Source organism: Microtus oregoni, unplaced genomic scaffold (genome assembly GCF_018167655.1).
Source record: "Microtus oregoni isolate MIOR12 unplaced genomic scaffold, Mior012 000082F_ref0000272, whole genome shotgun sequence".
Lineage (NCBI taxonomy): Eukaryota > Metazoa > Chordata > Mammalia > Rodentia > Cricetidae > Microtus > Microtus oregoni.
The window spans coordinates 334,615-357,776 of record NW_024544542.1 but is presented as its reverse complement, the minus strand read 5'-3'; the positions used below and the strand labels follow the sequence as shown (position 1 = coordinate 357,776).

The following is a 23,162-nucleotide window of genomic DNA, read 5'->3' as shown; positions in this document are numbered from 1 at the left end:
AGAAGCACTTACCGCCAGACGACGGCCTGGGTAATCCCTAGGACCCACATGGTGGGAGGGGGGACCGACCCCTACAAGTGCTATGTGTATAACCGCACGAGGACTGGAGACAGTGCAGTGATTAAGAGCACATACTGCTCTTGCAGAGGGCCCAGGTTTGCCAGCACTATATGGTGCCTCACATCCATCCAGAACTCCAGTTCCAGGAAATCAGATGCCCTCTTTTGATCCCCCTGGGCATTAGGCATGCACTTAGTACACGGACATGCAAGCAGGCAAACACTAAGATGTAAATATATCTAAAAAAAAATCCATAATGAAAATTCTTTCCTAAATTGTAAGACATTCCTCTAAATACTGTTATTAAGTGGTGTGCTCTAAAGTGTGTACTACTTAAAAACTGCTTCTTAACTCTGGCACTGCACCATATCACTAGAAGTGCTGCTGAAGAGAAAAACCACGTTAAGAATCAGTAAGCTGTCACTGGAAGTTAGCTTTCTATAAGTTCACAATGGGGAATTAGATGACTGGAAAGGACCTTGCTTTATGCTACTGATTTAAAATTTTACTGTTCTATTCCATTAATGAGCATAAAAGGAAGCAGAGAGACAGGGGCTAACAACTGTTGGTCTGTCTTCCTTAATGCTACTAAAGACATTTAGACTAGCTCCTCAAACAGAACGCTAAACGTGTTGCTATCTTGGGCGTCTATGCCAATAGACAGGTACATGATGAACTGGCCGGGAAGCTCACCTGAGGCCCTACAACACTCACATACCAGCTCAAAACCAGAAGAAAAGTGTTAACTGCAGCTCAGATCTGAAAACCACAACCAAACCCCACTCCCCTACTTATGGCAGTATAGTGAATATAATGAGATTACACAATAGCACTGGGAGTGATTTAACAGCTTGGTCTCAGGAAGAATTTGCTGCCTATAATCCCAGAACTCTGGAAGACTCTGAGTTCAAGGCCAGCCTGAACTGTATAGTGAGACTCTGTGAGAACAAGCAATAGTAAAAAGAGACATTATTATTTGGGGAAAGCCATATATTAATATATGACTTAAATTCCTCCTTCAACTTGTACTTCTGTAAGTAAGGTAAAGTTTTATCTGGTGAACAAAGAAACAGATATTGCTTGGCAGAGTGAGTGACTACCATGGGCAAAGTACTGGGTTCCATTCTTAATAGCACACACAGGAAGACAGAATTAACTGAATAGAGCAGTATTTCTACATATATCTGGATTAGCCAATGGTTCTGAATCACAATTATTTGAATTAATTCAAAGTTCAAATTTTGTGTTTCTCCATGAAGCACAACTCAAATGTGCTAATTCTAAAGTTTGTTACATATCCCACTTTAGCAAGAGATTAGGAGCACTGATGGATGTTCAGGGGCTGGAGAGATGGCTCAACAATTAAGAGGTTTACTGGTCTTGCAGAGGACCTGAGTTGTGTTCGAAACACCAACTTCAAACAATTCACACAGCCTATAACTCCAGCTCTAGGGGTATCCAAAACCCTGACCTGCAGGTACATGTACATATCTGTACGCGCACACACACGAGATAAAAGAACAAAATGTTCTTTAAAAAAAATGTTTTTTTAAAAAAATCTTAATTATCTAGGATTTATTTAAGAGGTGCATATATATATGGGCTGGAGAGATGGCTCAGAGGTTAAGAGCATTGCCTGCTCTTCCAAAGGTCCTGAGTTCAATTACCAGCAACCACATGGTGGCTCACAACCATCTGTAATGGGGTCTGGTGCCCTCTTCTGGCCTGCAGGCATACACACAGATGGAATATTGTAAACATAATAAATAAATAAATATTTTTTTTTTAAAAAAAGAGGTGCGTATACCTAACCTTGGATATTGTGATTCTGTAAAACTGGGCCCAATAATTTGCACTAAGAACAAGTTCTTGGCCAAGGCTAATGGTTCTGATCTAATATGCCCCTAGCTTAGAAAAATAAAATTCTGAAAATTGTATTATTCCATTCCCACTAGCTTTTAGACATTTGAAGATACATGAGCAGCTGAGTAGTAATCTGTGTGCCTCAAAAACACTCCATCAAACATCACTTGAAATCATCTCTATCAGCAGTTCACTCTAACTGCCGTGCTGGTACACACCTATAATCCAGATAGATAGATAGATAGATAGATAGATAGATAGATAGATAGACAGATAGATGGATGATAGAGATAGATGATAAATTTTTAATATATTCATTCATTCATTCATTCATTCATTCATTCATATTTTGGTTTTTTTGAGATAGGGTTTTCTCTGTGTAACAGTCTTAGCTGTCCTGGAACTAGCTCTTGTAGACCAGGCTGGCCTCAGACTCACAGAGATCTGCCTACTTCTGCCTCCCAAGTGCTGGGATTAAAGGTATGTGCCACCTCCACCTGGCAAATAAATTTTTAAAGGTGATTTTCAGCTTTTCTAACCTGGGGAGTAAAGGAACGCGGACAGTCTCATGGAATCTAAGATTTAAAGGTGGGGATTGATGGGAAATAAACAGAGCAAGCAGCAATTAATATTAAACAGAGAAGCCAGAAGAAGGAACACTGAATAGACAAGGGAACAATGAAGAGAAGAGACAAGACAGCTCCGCTGGAAACAGAATGAGCAGGTTAAGAAGTGCAATCAAGGGCAGTCCAAATCAATGTGAGCACTGAGCAGGCTGAGGCAGCGAGACCCCACCCCCAGGCCAGCTTAGGTGTCTGTGAGAAAGCCTAGCAAACTAACAAAACCAAACCAAAGGGAAAAAGAACAAGGCAAGGTAGAGCTGGTTCGGTGAACTGCAGGTTAGATATTATTATGATGATGATGATGATGATGATGATGATGATGAAGAAGAAGAAGAAGAAGAAGAAGAAGAAGAAGAAGAAGAAGAAGAAGAAGAAGAAAATGTGAAGGAGAACTGGGAAGGTGCAGAGTTGTCATGAAGACCCTTGGGGTCCCTCACATGCACACCGGGCCTGTCTCTTTGCAGCCTCTGGCATGGTATTTTGGGGCAGAACATGTGGCTATGGATTCTGTAGCTTATAAAACCTACATTCTACTAGAGTAATGCAAACAGGAAGCACATGAATTCATATGAAGTGGCCAAGTGCCATGTAAGAATGGGGGGAAAGGCACTAGCCAGAGGACCGTATTTTCCAGAGTGCAAAAATCAGGATAGTTTGACCTTTTCTAGTAACTTCAACTAAGTTGTGTGTGAGTGGTGTGTGTGTTATGTCAGAGATCTAACCAGGGCCGTAGTCTTATTTACAAGCCTTCTACAATTGAACCACTTTCCCAGCCACAGCTGAGGCTTATCAAAACTCTTGCCCAAACGGATTTCTAGTATTTCCAATTTTACATTAAATCCAAAGCATGAAAACGAGTGGTTTAGCTACCACTACAGCACACACCTAGCATACAGGGGCCCTGATTGTGATCACTAGAACCACAAAAATTAATTCAGGATGTCACAGGAAGCCTATACTCCAGGAAGCTTCGGGTATTGACTGGTTGTCCACTTGAAAGCACTGTACTAGTGCTGGCATGTAACAGTGGCTCTTCTCTGCCTCCAAGGAGCCAACTATGTGATGAATTGCAAACTTGTACTTCATCATTACCCATAATTTGTGTGTGTGTATGCATGGTACATGTGCCCAAGCTGAGGCTAGAACAGGACATTGGGTTTCTTTCTCTGCTGCTCTCTGTACCTTCAGATAGAGTCTCTCACTAAACCTGACGCTATTCTAGCTATCCTAGCTGGCCAGGGAGCTCCTGGAATCTGCCTGTCTCCACCCCCAGGACTGGAACTTGTAACCATGCCCAGCTTTTTATTCAGGTGCTGGGAAACCAAACTTAGGTCCTCATGTTTACTTACTGCAAGGGCTCCTACCCACTGAGCTATTTCCCCAGCCCTGCTTAAATATTTGAGATAAGAATTTGGCGCTCAGCCATCTGCAACTTAACAAATGACAGTAATACTGATAGTCCTACAAGTCTGGACTACTGACCAAGTACAGAGACCCCTTTTTGTAGTTTCTGCTTCACTGACACTTCCAGGACTTTGCCAACTCCCTCCCTTTAGTCCCATGCCTTTCTGTCCTTTATGCAATCAACTGGATTCACCAAAAAAAGGAAAAGAAAAGAAATCACACGCACAAAAACTCTTCAAAAAGAACATAAAACTTTATTAATATCTTATACTGTCATCAGATACAGCTAAAGGGTTTGTAAAAGACAGGGAGAATCCTTTTCCCATGTGCTCCTGTCACCTCAGACTGACTGTAGATGGCAACAAAAGCTCTGTATAACCAAATCCATTAAGTGACACATGTTCCCTTTCTGTACAGGAGAGCCGAGTCCACGCTGTTAGCAACTTTGTAGAGCACACCTGGGAAGCACGGCTCATCTTTAGGAGTAACTCCTAGCAGTTGGTAAAGTAGGGTTTTGTGTTACTTCACATCCTGTCCATCAGAATAGAATGGGAATTCAGGAAGGCCTCCTGCCTCCCAGTCACTGTCCTGTCCTCTCCAGACTTCTCAGACAGTCCATGAACACACCGTGACACTGCTCACGTGACAGTGACAGTGGACCAACCACATCCTTTGAACTCTGAAAATCATGATGGCTGGATCATCCTAGCTTTTGTTGATTCTAAGGAATTTCTTAAAGAGAAGCCCTGATTCAGAATGCTGTGGAGCACTATCACACACCTGCAGGGTGGCTTTCCTCAGGGAAGGCTGGCGCAGAGCTCCTTTCCAGGCTCCCAGCTCCCCCTGTGGTTCTTTTACTTACTGTAGTGTTGCAGGAGCAGAGAGGCACCAGGAATCTGTTCAAACTGCCACTGCAGACAGCTCTCTGCACTGTTTGTGGAGAAAAGAGGAGGGTGTCCATTCACAGCATAGGGCCTTGCTGCAAATGTGACTCACTTTGCCCTGAGGGCCAGGCCAGGTTGCTCTCACACCTCAGATGCATGGTAGAGAAAATGTGCATGATTTAGAGTTCGGTATTTTATACCCTCACCTAAACCTGTTTGTCTGTCTGTCTGTCTGTCTTCCTTCCTTCCTTTTTCTTTTAAGGCAGGGTCTCACCATGAAACTAATGGCACGAATCTCACTACATAGAACTCTGTAGAACAAACAGGCTGGCCTTAAACTCACAGAGATCCTACTTCTACCTTGCAAGTACTGAGATTAAAGGCGTGCACCACCACACCCAGCTTAGACTATCTCCTAAGGCTTACCATGTTAACTACTGTTAAGGCTGGAAAACTTACTTCTAGAACATATTGTACAGTTTGTGTTCAGTTAGTGAGCTAACTAACAACTGTGGTTTATGGGACCCAGGTTTTAAGTACTAGCATTTATCACAGATCTCATCAAGCTCTTTAAAAAAATAATACATTTTATCATAAATATTTAGATCAGATACTGGCATCAAAAGAGTATCTAAGTCTGTCTTCATGGTGAAAATATTTCAGCAAACTTCTAAAAGATTTTGTATCTTCCCAAGAGTACACCGTTTATAAATTAGTTTTAAATGGAAAAAAGTATCTACTTTAGATGGATAAATCACCATGTCAGCAAATCATAAATAAGTTCAAGATACTGAAAATAAGTTAACACACAAAACTTCTGCTTCCAAAAACATCAAGAACAACAAAAACTAACTTATTTGGCATACTTTCAAAACAGGCATAACCAGGGTGTGAATGTGCATCTGTCCACCCTCCTTTGCTGAATCTTTTCTTCCATCCCTACACCTAGGGAAAAGACAGCAGCACTGGCAGACACCCTACTGTCAGGGGAGAGGCTGGCTGCCACACACAAACCCCTTCCTGTGACAGACAAATGCTACTCAGGATGTGCCATGAGCCACTCCTCAGCCACAGTACAGGTTAAGTATGTCTGTGGTGTGCACAGGGACCCTGCTATAGTATAAGGAAATGTGTCCTAACTCCCCAAAGCTGTCTAAAGCACTGGAAGCTAGGACAGGCAGGGGATGCATGATGCTATACAGAGAACTGCTCGGAGAGAGGTCAGATTGTTAAAAGCACTGTTTCCCAACCTACTGACTATTGAAGATAAATTACCTGTCATCCTTCACATGTAGTTCATTTCAACTATAATCTCTTAATACTGAGAAAGAAACAATGAAGCCATTCAGAGTAGCAAGATATAATTGGCCCGTGAAACTTAAAAGGTGTTCTATTAACTAACTAGTTTGACTCTGATTACAATGAGAAATGCAAAGCAATGAAGGACAAAAATAGTCCCCTGTCATTAACAAATACAAACCTGCAGGTTCACAATGTAACTTAAAAGAAAGCTGGAGAGCATGCACCTCTCTAACACACCAGGACCGAGTAAAGGTACATTGGCTTTATATGTACATCTGTAAACATACAAGTATAAAATTCACCAGATCTACCCTGTAGTAGCATCGCTTAATTCCCAAATATATAGTTATTAAAAAACTTTAAGGAAATAAAATGTTTCAGGCTGCTTAACTGAGTATTATGGATACTGAGTTCTTGAGCTACTTAAGCTAAGTGCTATTTTACATTATATGGACGAGGGAATAAGCATGTCACTTTCTGAAGTTTCCTTTACTCCCCACGGCTGGTGTTCTGTTAAAGGGACCAATGACACATGATGACTGATCTGACAGAAGCAGTCAGCTGTACTCTTGGTAGGACGTCAAAACTTAAATCGTCCTCAAAGCACTGAATGCACTTAGCTCTACAGTGTAATCAAGGGAGTCTACTGAGCAGGCCTTTATCCTGGGCTGGCCTTCGGGGTGGAGTTACTGCAGTGCTATGGAAAAACGCTCCATAGGCTGTAATCTGACCCTCCATGTGACACCCATGCCTAGGGTTAAGTTACTGACCTCTAGGAAATAAAAAATTCAAAGGCATGAGGACACAGAGAAGCAATATTTGGGTGGTAAGAAGGGTAAAGGTGAGGTGGAAACATTTAGTCTCTTCTATAATCAAGTCCTAACAATACCATAATACAGTCTCACATCAGCTCTTGATCAGTTCTTCTCTTAGGAATTAGGTAGTGTACAGTGATTAGATACTGAAAAAAAATAAAGAAAAACAATTGAAAATACATGAAGAAACAGAAACATGGAATTTCTCACAAGGCCTCAAAAACATTAAAAAAACAAAACTTACAAAAGATCTTTTGAAAATAAGCACTATTAGGCTCATTAATACACAGAATCACTTGGTTTAACTAAGTCATGTTAACTCACTAATAAAAGAGTAAACAAACCAACATTTAAACCATTTTATAATTCCTTGTCATTTCTTGTACCATTCTCTGAAAACGTACAAAAATAACTCTGCAGGACTATTCACCTAACCTGTCTCCACGTCTGGCAAAGTCCTGGCTTTGGAAGAGACTGGTCATCAATCTTCACTGTAGATGTCCCCAGCAAAGGGCAGGTGCACATGACTGCCAGTGACATTGGGCAATCGAGATAAGTCTGGCAGGCTCTGGATCCGGGCTCTGAGTTCTTTGCGAACCAGGGAAACTCTGGCTAACTTGCGCTTATATTCCTGCAAAGACAAACCATTCTTGTTAGCTTTCATGATGAAAAAGCAATCTAGGGTTCTACTGATCTCTGCAGAGAGTGTATTATTCAGTTAATGCCAAATAAAAGAACATTCCACTGTGAGTTTTAGTCAAAAAGGCTACAGAGGCAATAGAGGGGTTGAATAAAAGTGTATTAAATCCATGCATGAAAACAACATAATGAAACAACACTACTTTGTATCAAAATATTATGTTTCCTTAAATTGAAACTTCAAATCCTTTTCTGTGACTGCTGGCAATAAACCATTGCAGCATTATCAGTAAACTGGGACTCTGTCTCCAACACAAACCAGCTGCTTCATAATACATTATAGTTCTGTTGGTGATGGTAGACTTGAGATGGTTCCATGTAACCACAGCTGACCATGGTCCAGTGTGTAGCGGAGGATGACCCGCGTCTGAGCCTGCTGTCTCCACCTCCTGAGTGCGGGGATGACAGCATGCACCAGCACATCCAGGTTATGTGCTGCTGCTGGAGAAGAACTCAGGCTCTGTGTACACTAGGCAAGCACTCTACCAATGGAGCTACAATCCCAGCGCCAGCATCTTTTCTTACTATCTCCATTTATTACTGCTTTAAAATTAAGGTCATGACTACACCCCCACTGTTATGAATAAGTGATACATTATTATACACTCTGAAATTCTGATAGCCGCACTTGAATGCAACTTGAAGTAATGGTATACATTTTCTTCTATGTATTTTAAAACATTTAACTTCAAATGGGTTATACAGCTCACCAAACTGGGCACCAAAAAAACAGGTTTAAAAAGGCTGGCAACCAGTACCCCAAGGAATGAGAGACTAGAGGTCAATCAAGATAATCTGGTTTAGGGCTGGAGAGATGGCTCAGAGGTTAAGAGCACTGGCTGCTCTTCCAGAGGTCCTGAGTTCAATTCCCAGCAACCACATGGTGGCTCACAACCATCTGTATTGAGATCTTGCGCCCTCCTCTGGCAAGCGGGCATACATCGAGGCAGAATGTTGTATACATATAAATAAATAAATCTTTAAAAAAGAAAGATAATCTGGTTTAGCAGAAGAGATCACTATCTGTGGCAAATATGAAGGTTTGATATCCTCAGTTAAGTTCTCCAGGATAGCATGTGGAAATGCCCACATTCTTTTAGCCAACAGAGGCCTGCAGTGAAAACAAAAGAGTAAGCATGCAGAACCTCTCTTTAGAGTATCTCAGTGCTGGCAGCACACCCCATTCTCCTTGGGATTTCTAAGAACCCACCTGACTTGTAAAAGAAAGCTATTGGCCCCATTACACATCAGATCTCAGAATATCTGAAAAGGGGTCTAGATCGTATGAATTTTGTAAAAAGCCTCCCAAATGATGCTAGCAGCCAAAATTGTGAGCCACTTGCCTACATTTCTGATGCCAAAAATATTACCAACCAGGGAGCAGTCTTGGTACTTCTAAGTCTACTCTGTAGAAGTAGAATTTACCTGGCAGGGCAGAAGGTTTGTCAGATTACTATGACCCACAGCACTTAGGAAATGGGGTAGGAGAGTGTCTAAGAGAACTGGGCACATTAGCTGCAAAGCACCAGATAGCCACGAACATCAGAGGTAACAACATCCTTGCCTTTCCAACCAATTATGATGCCAAGCTGCACTAACAGACATTTCAAGGGCCCTACAGTCCAAGGGCTAACTCTTTACTTGCCAAGGACACAGTCTTAGAATTCCAAAGGTGCATATCACCATGGAAGCTGAGTGGTATACACAAAACAGTTAGAAGCAGGGGAATAGTTTTCTAACTATATACTTCTAAACGTCAATTTTGGAGGGGGTTAACGGGTGTACCTCAGTGGTAGAGTGCTTGCCTAGCATGCAAAGCCCTGGGTTCACTCATCAGTAACTGGTAAAACATTGTATTTGAAAGAGGGAAAGGCACAATGAACTACCAGAACATCTTGTTTCTGAGATAATTTCACTGTGTAGCCTAGGCTCCAACCCCCAGTGTGACCTTAACCAAAGAAAAACAACTTGAATCCTTTTCTCTACAAATTCTACTCTTTTCTTATTTTACTGATTGGATAGTTTTGTTTTTTTTTTAAAGATTTATTTATTAAGTATACAGTGGTCTGTCTGCATGTATGCCTGCAGGCCATTAAGAGAGCACCAGATCTCATTTCAGGTGGTTGTGAGCCACCATGTGGTTGCTGGGAATTGAACTCAGGACCTTTGGAAGAGCAGGCAGTGCTCTTAACCACTGAGCCATCTCTCCAGCCTTAGATAGCTGCCATGGTGATATGCACCTTTGGTATTCTACACTCAAGTATAGTGGAATCTTTAGTCCCTGCACCCAGGAAGAGGTAGCAAGTGACCTCTGTGAATTCAAGATCAACCTAATGTACACAGTGAGTTCTATCTAGGCCAGCCAGAGTGACAAAGAACACAGTCCTAAATAAATAAATAAAAATTTAAAAGTGTAATACCTAACACTACACTAGCACATGCTTCAATAGGATGTGTGTGTGAAAACAAAGGTAGAACTAAACATGGACAGTAAAGCTGACATTTTTGTATTTGACATTCTGGGGGTTTTGTAACCCGTATATTTAAGTCTTTAATCAAAACTGAAAATAATCCTCTACCTACTAGTATAATCAGCTTTTTTTGTCATGTACCATTAAATTACTCTACATCTTTAGTCCCACACTGTTCTCTGACCTAAACAATCGTGTACTGGTCTGAGTTTCATCCCCACAGTAAAACGAACAGAACTGACTCCTCAGGCAGCCTATACCCCGAAGCTTGGTCTCCGATGTCCCGCCAATCTGCTCACTCACAAAGGCCCACATCTCTGCCTCACTTGCCAGTCTCATCCCACAACCTTTAAGTTTGCAGTCTTTTCAGTTCCCAGCGTCATACAAAGCTCACTACCACTGGTTCAATCCATGTCCTCCATCCTTAAAAATCGTAACCATAAACCAGGTGTGGTACATACCTTTAATCCCAGCAAAGAGGCAGAGGCAGCAGGACCTCTGAGTTTGAGGCCAGCTTGGTCTATGCAGAGTTCCAGAACTGGCACGGCTATAGAGATCCCATCTCAAACAACGGGTTAAGGCTGGAAGATGGCTCTGTTGTTACAGGCTAGGCCCACGAGGTGGGGAAACTAACTCTATGTTATAGAGCTATTTCGGTGTCTGACCATCCTTCCACCTATGCACTAAGATAAGCCTGTCATCTTTGATAGCAGGAGCCTTCATCTTGCCATGCTTTACCACTGAGTTAAAGTTCAGATTTAAAAGATCCTATTATGCTGAAGGCCGGGGCTCAAACCTGTCCCTTAGATGATGTGATCGGCCTTAACTAGATCTCTGCAGTCGATGCCTACTTTATACGGAATATCCCAGACAACCTCATAAACTCTGTCTTGACCAATACAGCCACCAACACTGCCTACTCCAGCCTCAGCGGATTTCCTATGTGCTCACTTTTCAAAGCTCATTTGTTCTAACTCTAAATGGTACTGGATTGTTTCCAAACTCCACATCTGTACTGGAGAGGGCAGTTTTCCCAAGTCAGCTTTTCTTATGGTAACAAGCAGAGCAATGAGTCATGAAGCCAGGAGACTTGAGATAAACCATTGCCACCCTAATCTTCTACCTGATCATCCAAGTCCCCATGTTCTCTTTAGAAAATAAGGGCATGTTTTACAGATCCATGATGCTTAAAGAACCTTGAACTTTCAGATCATAAAGTGCTGTGTGATTAACATTCTGCGGTAGCATCTGAATTAGCTCAAAACAGTTAGATTCACAGTAGTTCTGTCTCCCTAACGCTGGACACTTTAATACAATTCCCCTTGCTGTGGTGATTCCCAACCATAAAAAAATTTTCATTGCTACCTCATTGCTATACTTTTGCTATTGTTATGAATTTTTTTTAAAGATTTATTTGTTTATTTATACAGTATCCTGCCTGTAGGCCAGAAGAGGACACCAGACCTCATTACAGATGGTTGTGAGCCACCATGTGGTTGCTGGGAATTGAACTTAGGACCTCTGGAAGAGCAGTCAGTGCTCTTAACCGCTGAGCCATCTCTCCAGCCCTATTGTTATGAATTTTAATGTAAATATGCTTTCCAGTGGTCTTAGGTGAGCCCCAGGCTGAGAAGCACTGAGCTAGAGGAATAAACTTCCCAGGCTGGGTGTGGTCACACACTATAATCCCAGCACTTAGATGCCACAGGCAAAGCAACCTAAAATTCAAAACTAGCCTGGTCTATACAATGAGTACCAGGCCAGCCTGGGCTACAGAGTTCTGGAGACCCTATTTTAAGAGGTGGAAAAAAAAATGTTATTTTAGGTCTCATAGTTCTGAAACTTACTGATTTAAAACATTTCTTGCTCTTCTTTTCCCAGACAGGGTTCCTCTGTGTAGCCTTGGTTGTCCTGAGACTTGCTCCGTAGACCAGGCTGGCCTCAAACTCTGCTTGCCTCTGACTCCCGAGTACTAGGATTAAAGGCATGCATCAACACTGCCTGGCTGGCTGGCTTAAATATTTTTCAACTTGTACGTGTAATCACCTTTTCCTAAAGATGCTCCTACTTCTGCCCCCCCCCCCCCCTCTTCATACACAAATGTGACAAGAATAAACAAAAACCCACAAGAGAACTAGATGTGGTAGCGCACATGTGTGTGGTTTCGGGATTGGGAAGAGTAAGGCAGAAATGAGGCTGGCCTGAACTAGTAATATCTGGTTTTCAGATATAACTAAATAAAATACATTTTTCTTAAAAAAAAAAAAAACCCTAAAAACAAAAAGTGGAGAATTTCCACTGAATCCCCCAGATGCCAAGAAGGCTCAGCAGTGAGAAGGACCTGCCTATTAAAACCCCACCCACTTCTTGGGACACTTCTGCTGTGTTATAAAGGGTACTACACCAAAGCAGGAACCCCAAAGCTGATTCCCGTGAGATGGTTTTGTGACCTGTTGGAAGCAACTTAAGCAGATTTCAGAACGCTATGAAAACAGGCTTACACAGTCCGTTCCTCCCTTTGCAACTGCTATCTCCACTGTTATTTAAGAATAACACAACGAGATTGGCAATAACTAACATAAGCATCTCTACTCTTTCAGAACAGTAACATCCTAGCACAATCGTCAAAGACTTTGTCCACAAAATTTCTTAAAGATGGAGAAAATGGAATATTATTTCCATACAATTTCAGAAGGGTCAGATATATAAATATCCAGGCAGTTCATCTCCGTACTTTTCTGCGCATGTATCATTAAACTGATATCTGATCACTTAAATTCTGTTAGGGATTCAACACTGAGCACACTCTAGCCCAAACCAAAAACACCAGACATTATTCTAAACACTCCATTTAATCTCTAAGGTGGAGACTACATGTTACAGATGATAAATTAAGTCACAACCAGTAAGAATCTTCACTCAAAACCAACAACTGGTAGTTTGGGGACTAACTAGCGTTTAGTACGACTGTCTTGCCTGACTCTGACCGAGTAAAGTTTTCTCCAAGTACACATGTTAAAGTAGAAAATGAGGAAAGCTAAGAAAAAAAGAGGAGAGGAGGGGGGGAGGGGAGGGGAGGAAAGGGGAGGATAGGACAGGAGAGAAGAGGGGAGGGGCTAGAGGAGATGAGAGGAAAGGAAAGGAGAAATAGAACTATGGTGAGAGAAAAAAAGGGAAGAAACAAACTACAATGGAGATTAATTATAATGTAACCTTATTTATGCCTACCCACTTTCAGAAATTAAAACTGGGATTGAAAATAAAATTTCCCTTAGAAGAGTCATCAAAAAAAAATGAATAAAAATGGATTGCTTATTTAAAAAAAAACTGACAACTGAAGAAAAGGAAACACAAATCTATACAGATTGGTTTAATCCTTATGTTTGCCCACTATGCCAATCTGTTTCTCGAGACCTGGAATTAATTTTATGGGTATTCTGAATATTTTCCAAGTGAAAAGTCCTAAATCACCTACAGGACTGCCCACTGAAAAGGGTTAGAAGTCCTGACTCCCAATTCAAGAGCCAAGGAGAAAACTGTGACGTGGACCAATAGGCCTGTCATTACACACCTGTGGCTTTTTTATTTTCAGTAGCACAGTCACCACTGCCTCCTACATAGACATTAAGTTTTACAGGAAAAAAAAAAGAATAAAAAGGGTGGCCCGGGGTTGACAGGCAGCGTACAACACTGACGACTTCAAAAGCAAGATGCAACTTACAGAAATGACCTGCTTCTACACAGTGATGACTAAATGGAGTTGACATCATTTGTTAACTTGAAATATTTTTGTGTCTCTTTTAGTCTCTCCCTTAGTGCATTTTCTATAACATATACTATATTGTTGCTACTATAACATATTACCTTGGGATTTTCAAATGTCGTACAGTATGACATCTAAACAGGGTGCCCCCCAGAATCTTGTTTCACAGCTTTTAACAAAGATGCCAGATAGATGAGTCTGGGTTCATGTTTGGAATAAAAATTTTGTATGATCTATACTACATTTCTGCTGTATCCTCCACATGCAGATACCATGAGTTAAGCACCAAGAGGGAATTTCTGCATAAAGCTGCCCTCGGAGTCGGTCATACAGATCTCACTCACGTCAACACTGGATCCAATTTTTCCATGTCCTTGTTACTTCATCTCATACTCCATCACCTCTAACAGCAAACTCACTACTTTCTTTGCGCAAGTGTCTTTTGAGAGAAAACCCCAGGTCAGTGGGTATTTCAACATTTTTTACCATAGCTTTCCTGAATACTAGGCATCATTACTGGATTCCCTTCACACCTTGCCTGAACAACTCTGCAAAGTCCACTGCCTTTCTTTGTTGCATGTATTTCCTCTCTGGTTTCTCTCCAGGTTTTCTTGCTGGTGCTGCAATATAAGCAGGATCTGTCTAGGTTTAAACTGCAATTTGTTCTCTTAAGCTTGCCGGACATTCTAGTTTCCCTGGATTAGGTTTCTACCAGTCAATCTGGAAATCGTTAAGTCACTGTGGCTTCACATTTCTTCTACTCTTCTCTTCTGGTATTCCAGGCAAAAAACAAGACTGTCTCCATTCTTTGATGTATTTATTATTTGGGTTTCATTTTGTGTGTTCCCGTTTATTTTCTACTCCGCATTTGTTTAAGAAATCCTCATTGGCCTCTCACAAGCTCACCAATTACCCATGGCTGTCATCGACTGAGTTAGTCATCTGTCGATAAAAATTGGGGAACTTTTATCTTGTTTTTATTTGGGCCACTTTTACCTCTCTTACATTATCTGCTCAATTTGGCATGGTGTCTGCTTTACCCATTAGAACCCTAAGCATATTAATCATTTGTTAAACTCCTGGCCCAATTATTTTTAAAAGTCCCATGTTAAGTCTGGTTCTGATACTTGCTTTGTCTCTTTTGGCTGCCTTTTAGTGATCAGTGTGTTTTGTTTTGTTTTTAACTGACGTTGAAACAATGTACCAGGCAATACTGAAGCAAACACACTTATGTGTGAAGCACTATGTCAATCTCATGGGAATTAGACTATTTAAGGTTGAATTAGATGTCAGACCAAAGACCCAACACTAATAGTACTGCTCCTGGTTCTGCCCATGGAAGTACACCAAACTTTTCCCTTTCCATGGCCTGCAAGCACCTGAAGACACACATGCCTCTCTCCTAGTGCTCTACTCTAAGGCACTGCACTTCCTCTGGTACCCGGGCCAGGACTCCTGGCTCTAGTTATACTGTGGACAGTTCATTCACGTTGCGTATGTAGTATCCCATATTTACTAGTTCAGCTCAATACTATCCTAGTTACATCACCTGGCTAACAGCTACATTTAACCAGTGCTTTTCCCTAATTGACATAGTAAATAGCAAATCTTAACCATGGGTCAAGTTAATCTTGGGTGAGTTTTCGGAAGTAGCTCTAAGCAACTTAACTGTGAGAGTAAATGGGCATGCGCATACATCTCGGGGGCTGGAGAGATGGCTCAGAGGTTGAGAGCACTGACTATTCTTCCAGAGGTTCTGAGTTCAATTCCCAGCAACCACATGATGGCTCACAACCATCTGTAATAAGATCTGGTACCCTCTTCTGGCCTACAGGGACACATGCAAGTAGAATGCTGTATACATAATTAATAAATAAATCTCTAAAAAAAAAAGTACCTATCTCCTCTTCTTAATTATTTGTTAATATGCTTCTGATGTTGCTTAGGTACAGTTTTTTAATCCAAAAAAATCTAAACACACTTGTTATTTTCTCAACAGTACACTAATTAAAAGTCTTTGGAATTAAAACACTGTGGCTTAATAAACACTGAATTCCTATCACAACCAGTTTCTTAGTTCTGTATTGTGACATGGAAATTCTGATTATTTCTATAAACTCCCAAGCATATTACCTTATGTTGGAACAAGACTCACAGAAGCGTCATGAATGGAACAGACTTTGACCCACAGCAGTTAGGGGTTCCTCATCATGACCTAAAACATGAGATTTGGGGACTGTTCTACAAAGATTGACTATAGGCCAGTCAAATTCTACCTATGAAATCACATTACTCTCAACATCATTAAGAGGTTCACAATTTATCTCAGCCAGTCCTGGAATACCTCCCCATGAGTTACTGGTCAGAGAAATCCTTCAAACACAAGCTACTGTCATCAGTCTTGATTGCCTAATAGAACCAAATTGTAAAACCCTATTACTAAAAACATAACACACTTTGCTTGCAGAACATAAGAAAACTGCAGTTAATTGCTGTTGTTATTGTTTTGTTCCCTTGCCTCATCCTAGTTCTACTACCTCATCCTAGTTCTACTACTGAACTTCAAAATTACCTACCCATGTCCAACTTCCACACAAAACCCACTTTACAACAGTAAACCAAACTGCTTCTTGTTCCTGACAAATCTACACTCTACATTCCACGTTTCATTGTGTACAGCAGGTCCTATGCAGTGATTCAAGCGGTGACACCCTGAAAACCAGCAGACACGAGTGGTAAACGTTGGTCCTTTCACAGGGATATTTAGCTGCCACTGCATGCCACACCACAGGGCAATAAAGATGTTATACAGCTGAACTGGATGAGATTCCCAGTGATACAAATGCAAGGAGATTTCATGGATTCAAATAGAATCAAGAAATGATTTCTAAATGTTTTGTCTGACAGACTCAAGAATTGGCATGACCATCAAAATCCCAAAAATATTTTATCTACTAAAAACAAAATCTTTCCAAACATGACTTTCCTGTTAAATTTTACTCTTCTTTTGCTCCAAGGGGAAACATTTAAACTATACTCTCTGTATTTTGTAATTAACTTCTTATGAGCATACAAATTTTATACCTTGAATACTGAAGGACTTATATGCCAAAATATAAAGAAATTTGTAGTTAACCCCCCCCCCCCCCAATCCAGCCCCGTGTACCATAAATGTTGGTAACTGCATTTTTAGAAGCAGTCACCTATAGCTCAGGCTGGCCTCCAACTCACTATGTAGCTAAACACAATCTGGAGCTTCTGATCCTCCTGCCCCCACCTCCCTAGTGCTGTGGTGTTGGGGATCAAACTCAAGTCTTCATGCATGCTAGGTAAACACTTTACCAACTAAGCTATACCCCCAGCCTAATCATTCACCCACCCACCCATCCACCCATAAAGGGGTGCATTACCAGTGCCCAAGTATAGAGGTAACTTGAAGGAGCCAGCTCCTCTACATGGGTTCTGGGGACCAAACTCAGGTAGAGCTTGGGAGCAAGTGCCTTCACCTCTTGAGTTATCTCACCGGTCTCTCAATACTTTGTTTTATACACATTTTTAGTACGTTTTTTCTTTAATGTATTGTACATACACTTGAGATTAGAAACAACTTGTAGAAGTCACTTCTCTCTTCCATCATGTGGGTCCCAGGAATTGAACTCAGGTCATCAGGCTTGGCAGCAAGCACCTTATCAACTAAGCTATCTTGACAGCTTTTTAAACATTTTTATAACTATATCCTGTTCACAGGTAAAGATCACCATAACACATTAAATTCAAACTACAAAGTGACTCACTTTGTTGCACCCTGACCTAAGGTTATAGCCATTATGACTTTGATGCTTTTGCTTTATATTCTTTCTTGCCTTGTCTAGATTCCCTCAGTTCTCCTTTGATTTAGAGAGAGTTACTCTACTGTGACTCTTCCTCGCCCCCCCCCCCCCCCCCCGCACACCTATATCTTACCCACTCGTGCAGTGCTGAGATAGCAGTAGACCAATCCCAGCACCTCTTGCATGCTAGGCAAGTACTCTAACACTGAGCTAAAAACAACCCAGGACCCAGTTAATTGTTGCCAGGGGAGAAATATTCTTCAGTGTGAAAAGTGATAAGAGAGTAATAGGGATAAGTAAGATCAAAATAATTGTATACATATGTGAAATAAAACTCTAATAAACCTAAAAAAAATTGTCAGTGCCTAGAAGAAAAAAATTGCCATAAATTTATGTCATAAAAGGATGATTTATTGGAATTTGTTTGAATATTCTCTAAAGAATAGAAATAAAGGATCATTATATATTCTGTAATTTACTTTGCTTACTTAAATTATCCTTAGATTTTTTCTTCTCAAAGGACATAACTTGTCTATCAACCATATACTTTAAAAGGTTGAATTTAGCTGTGTAGCGGTGGTGCATACCTTTACTCCTAGCACTTGGGAGCAGAGGCAGATGCATTTCTTTGAGTTCGATGCCAGCCTGGTCTACAGAGCTAGTTCCAAGACAGCCAGGGCTATACAAAGAAACCCTGTCTTGAAAAACAAACAAACAAAACCATTGAATTGCCTAATTCTTCAATCCATGGGTTAGGAAAGTAAAAGTGGTACTAATGAAACAGAGGCAGAGGGACCTCTGTAAAATTCAAGGCCAGTCTGGTCTACATAGTGAGTTCCAGGAAAACCAAGAAGGAGAGGGGTAGACAGAGAAGGCTCGAGAAGCACTGGTAGCAATCAAAAGTCTAAGGAATTAACCAACTAAGCAAGAAGCAGACATTCACATCTGTAGAAAAGACACAGGAGCTAATTAAACAGTATTTTACATTCATGCTGAACAAGTCTGACACTGCCGTGGTCTCTGCTAAGCTCTGAAGGCATGAATATTTTAGAGTCATTGCAGACATTCATAATCCTTGTTAACTTATTTCAAGTCATTTTTAAAAGGAATCCTACGTTTCCTACAGCTCCCCAAAGCGAAGTTAGAAAACCCACAGACCGTAACAACAGCAGGCATACTAGACAATAGTCAATACACAGCAGGAAAAATCCACTTCTAGTCAGGTCTAGGTAAGTCCAGAAATCCAGTCTTGAAATGGATGGCCTGTCTTCTGGTTCCCTCTCCATTCATCCTACATAACAGTTTGCAAACTAGTTAAGCACCTGTGATAGTAAATCCCTTTCTTCAACAAAGACTTAAACAATCTGACAAAACCAACTCTAGTCAATATTAATCTGGGTGCGCCTGTAATTCCAGCATTTGGAAGACTAAGACAGGAAACTCTTACGTTTAGGCCAGCCTGTACTACAGCGGGAGATTTCATCTCAGTGAACAACAAACAACAAGATGATGACACAGACACCACCACTAACACTAGACAATAAAGATTCCATTCTAGAAGAACAAAACAAACACAAGTCAGCAACAGTGACAGAAGAGAGAGGAAAACCATTCTAGACATGGTTAAACCAGGAGAAAGGATGAGCAAGATGAAGTAGCAACAACTCAGAATACTTAATGCACGGTAAGAGTACAATGGAAAGTTCTAAGTAATGAAGGAGAAAAGCTAAAATTCAACTAAGGTCTCCCTGCAAAAAAGAACAAGTCTTCAAAACCGTCAAATCCTGGTTTGTGACAATAAAACTCCAGCCTCTAATGCAGAGGCAAAAAAGGTTGCTCAACAAAGCTACTCTCTACTGAAAAGAATTTTTTTGTTTGTTTGTTTTTTTGTTTTTCTAGACAGGGTTTCTCTGTGGTTTTGGAGCCTGCCTGTCCTGGAACTAGCTCTTGTAGACCAGGCTGGTCTCGAACTCACAGAGATCCGCCTGTCTCTGCCTCCCAAGTGCTGGGATTAAAGGCGTGCGCCACCACCACCCTGCTACTGAAAAGAATTTTGACAAGAGTTGACAGGAATAACTTCTCTTTCTTTTGTCTCCTCCTCCTTCTCCCCAATCCCTTTTCTTACACAGACCAGGCTGGCCTTGAACTCAGAGACCTAGCCAATCAACAAATCCCAAAGAATGAGATTATTTTTGATAGATGCTATAGCAAGGACAGACCTAGAAGCTGTAATGCAAATTAGATAAACATTTCAATATTCTAGTAGTCAAGATCACAGACCATGGTACTGGTAGCTAAGTAAAAGGAAAGCATGGAAAACTTGTTTCCTGGTGAAGAGCCTAAATTTTGTAAAATAAAGAGTTCCAGAAGCAGGACATACGACAACAGAATGAACTTCAACACTACCGAAAAGGTTGTAACGATGGGAGGCCTTGCAAGCATGAAGACTGGATCTGGTTCCCAGAGCCCATGAAACATAAAACGAGTGTGTTGAGGCACACCTGTGATCCCAGCACTGAGGAATTAGAGAGAGGGAGACCTGGAATGCTAATTAGTCAACCAGCCTAGCCTACTTGGCAAGTACAAAGCTAGTAAGAGACGCTGTCTCAAGAACAACAGGTCTAGTGCTTGGGAAACAATAGCTGATTTTGTCCTGTGACCTGTGCACACATAAAAACCAAGTATCTTCTGCTGCCCTAACTTTTTTTTCCTCAGAAGAATTCATTACTATCACAAACAAGCAAAGACTTAACCTGAAATAGATTCAGAGCAGTATTTTCCACCAGCAAGAAGTTAAATGTAATAGATCTGCCAAAATGTTTATTAATTGCTAAATGTCATTTCAGCCAATAGTTTCAACAGGAAGAAACAGAAAGAAGTCAGACAGTGGGGGTCCACCACCTTTAACTCTAGCACTCGGGAGGCAGAGAGAATTGAAAGCTAGCCTTATCTACAGAGCTAGTTCAATGACAACCAACGCTACACAAAAAAAAACTTTGTCTCAAAAAACAAAACAAACAAAAAAAAATAGATAAATACTACAACTTGGCTATTAAAGTCAGACTGATAATCAAGATAAGAGTAGATGGAGGAGAACTTGGTTGGCATGGGCAAAGCTCGGGCCATCCCAAAAAATAAAAGGGAAGGGGGGGTGATGATTATATGGAAACGTTTACAGTAAAAGTGCAAAATAAGACAGGATACAAAAACAGACATGGATACAACAATCTCATCCTTCATATCTTGTTAAAAGTTAAGGAATAATAGAATTGTAGGTAGGATCTATGCTTTTAGCAATGGGTGCAAAACTATGGTGATCACACATTACCTTTACAGTATTAACGAAACTTCACCTCACACAGGCAACAAAGAGGCCAGTCTGGGTTTCAGAGCCAAGAAAGAATCCATCTAACACTTCACTGCTACTACCTGGGCAGCTCAGACCACCACTGCCAGCATGCAGTTTAGATGAAGTTTTGCCCACCTTCCCTCTCTGGTTCACTCAGCAACCAAGAGTACAGCCAGCACTACTGCTCCTTCCTGTGCTTTGAACTTGTGTGATCATTTCTTCAGGGAAATTCAAATGCCTTCTTCATTGTGGCTCCAACCTACTTTGAATTTCCTCTCATTCCTAAGAATCCTCAACTGCTACAATAGCATACTCTAGGCGGTGCTGACCAACTGAGGACTCTGCCTCCGCAGGCAGCACACCTGTTCATCTGCACCCGCTCTCCACCCCAGCAGTAAGGGACAGAGGGGAACTCCAGCCCACTTGGCACTGCCCCCTTTCAGCCTCAGCACTGCTCACTCCATCCCTGTAGTCATAGATTACTCAGGTGCTGCTCTCTTACTAATGGGAGGAACAAAACAGGTACACGTTCACAAGGTAAAAAAATGGCCATTTTCTCTGTTCAAATGGCTGAGCAGACTTTAGTCACTGTATACATTGAGCTCCATGCGGTCTTTCTAGTAAGCAGTCCTCCTGTCTTTTCTCCCTCACAGTGTCAGTCATCCTCAGTCACCAGGATCCACCAATTTTATTACAGCAAACCAAGATATGAGAGGGAGAGAAACCACATTTCATATGCTTATTAAACTGTTATTAATTATATCCAACTTGTTAATTAAACTTTATCTTAGGTATGAATAGCAGGGAGGAAAATGACCCATGACATGATAAAGGAATGAGCACTCTCAATTAAAATACAAAGTTGAAAATGAGAAAAAATAAAATTGCATACATACAATAACCATGATTAGTTGAAATGGCAAACATGAATGGTATTAGAAAGCAATCAAAATCACAATTTGCACAATTAAGTGTAAAACTTACAGGTCAGTATGCACATGTAAGAATTAAGCTTGGCAGAAATAGCATTTCACAACACTAGTAAAGAAATCGTTAATTTTGGGTTTTAGGGGAGAAGGTTGATGCAGAATCTCACTTTGTATGTAACACAGATCATACAAAGACCAAGCTGGGCCGGGTGGTGGTGGTGCACGCCTTTAATCCCAGCACTGGGAGGCAGAGGCAGGCGGATCTCTGTGAGTTCGAGACCAGCCTGGTCTACAAGAGCTAGTTCCAGGACAGACTCCAAAACCACAGAGGAACCCAGTCTCGAAAAAAAGACCAAGCTGGCCTCAAACACATGCTTCTGCTTCAGTCCACAGTGTACTAAGATTAAGACCTGAGTCACTATACCTGTCCTACTACCAATCAATAAAAGGGCAATTATTACTTTCAATTTGCTACATTTCTGCATTATATGCAAAACAAATTTCAATAAAATTATTGAGAAATAATACAAAACATTTCAAGGCCTTTATGGTTATATAGATAGAGAAGGCTATTTTAAATATATATATATATATATACACACAGGCAAAAATAAGTCATAAAATCAGAACTCAAGACTGGTCAAAAGATAAAAGAAACTGAAAGAAAAATAAACACTTCCAAATATGCAATACTCAGTATGGGTGAAATCATACACATATGCTGCAGGCTCTGATAGCCTGGCTTGGAATATAACTGTGGGAGAGCACATAACTAGCACGACTGAGACCTTCTAGATGAACCCCAGCACTCTTCCCTACTGCAAACCAATCCTCAACATCTTACAATGTCTGTACTATGGTTCTATCCATATTAAGCAAATTCACACAGTGAATACAGTTTAACAGAGGCACCATGACAACTCAAGGGAAAGGAACTTTCTGTGCTTGAACACAAATGCATGTGAAGGACAGAGGTCAACAGTCGGGTGTCTTCCTCCACTGCTCTCCACTTTGAGAAAGCGTCTTCTCTCTCCGAACCTGGAACTCAGATTCAGCTAAAGGATCTGTCTGCCTCCCAGTGCTGGGATCACAAGTGCATGCTGCCGTGCTCATCATTTACAGAGGGTTATGGATCCTAACAGCTCTCATGTTTGCCCAGATTAACTTTAC

At 41.1% G+C, this 23,162-nt stretch overlaps 1 protein-coding gene across 3 annotated transcripts in view; it reads right to left on the bottom strand.

Annotated features, from left to right (window-relative positions):
- Positions 1 to 4,190: 4,190 nt before the first annotated feature.
- LOC121441871 (regulation of nuclear pre-mRNA domain-containing protein 1A) overlaps positions 4,191 to 23,162 on the bottom strand; it is a 50,847-nt gene continuing 31,875 nt past the window's right edge. Inside the window, exons 7-8 of one of the 3 annotated variants that reach the window (XM_041643203.1) lie at positions 7,387 to 7,582; positions 4,191 to 4,880 (exon numbers count right to left, since the gene is read on the bottom strand). In XM_041643203.1, the coding sequence (XP_041499137.1) occupies positions 7,433 to 7,582 (150 nt within the window). In that variant the 3' untranslated portion in view covers positions 4,191 to 4,880; positions 7,387 to 7,432. Of the gene's footprint in view, positions 4,881 to 6,181; positions 7,583 to 23,162 lie in introns of those variants that run through there. The other 2 variants (XM_041643202.1, XM_041643200.1) reach the window with 2 other exon arrangements.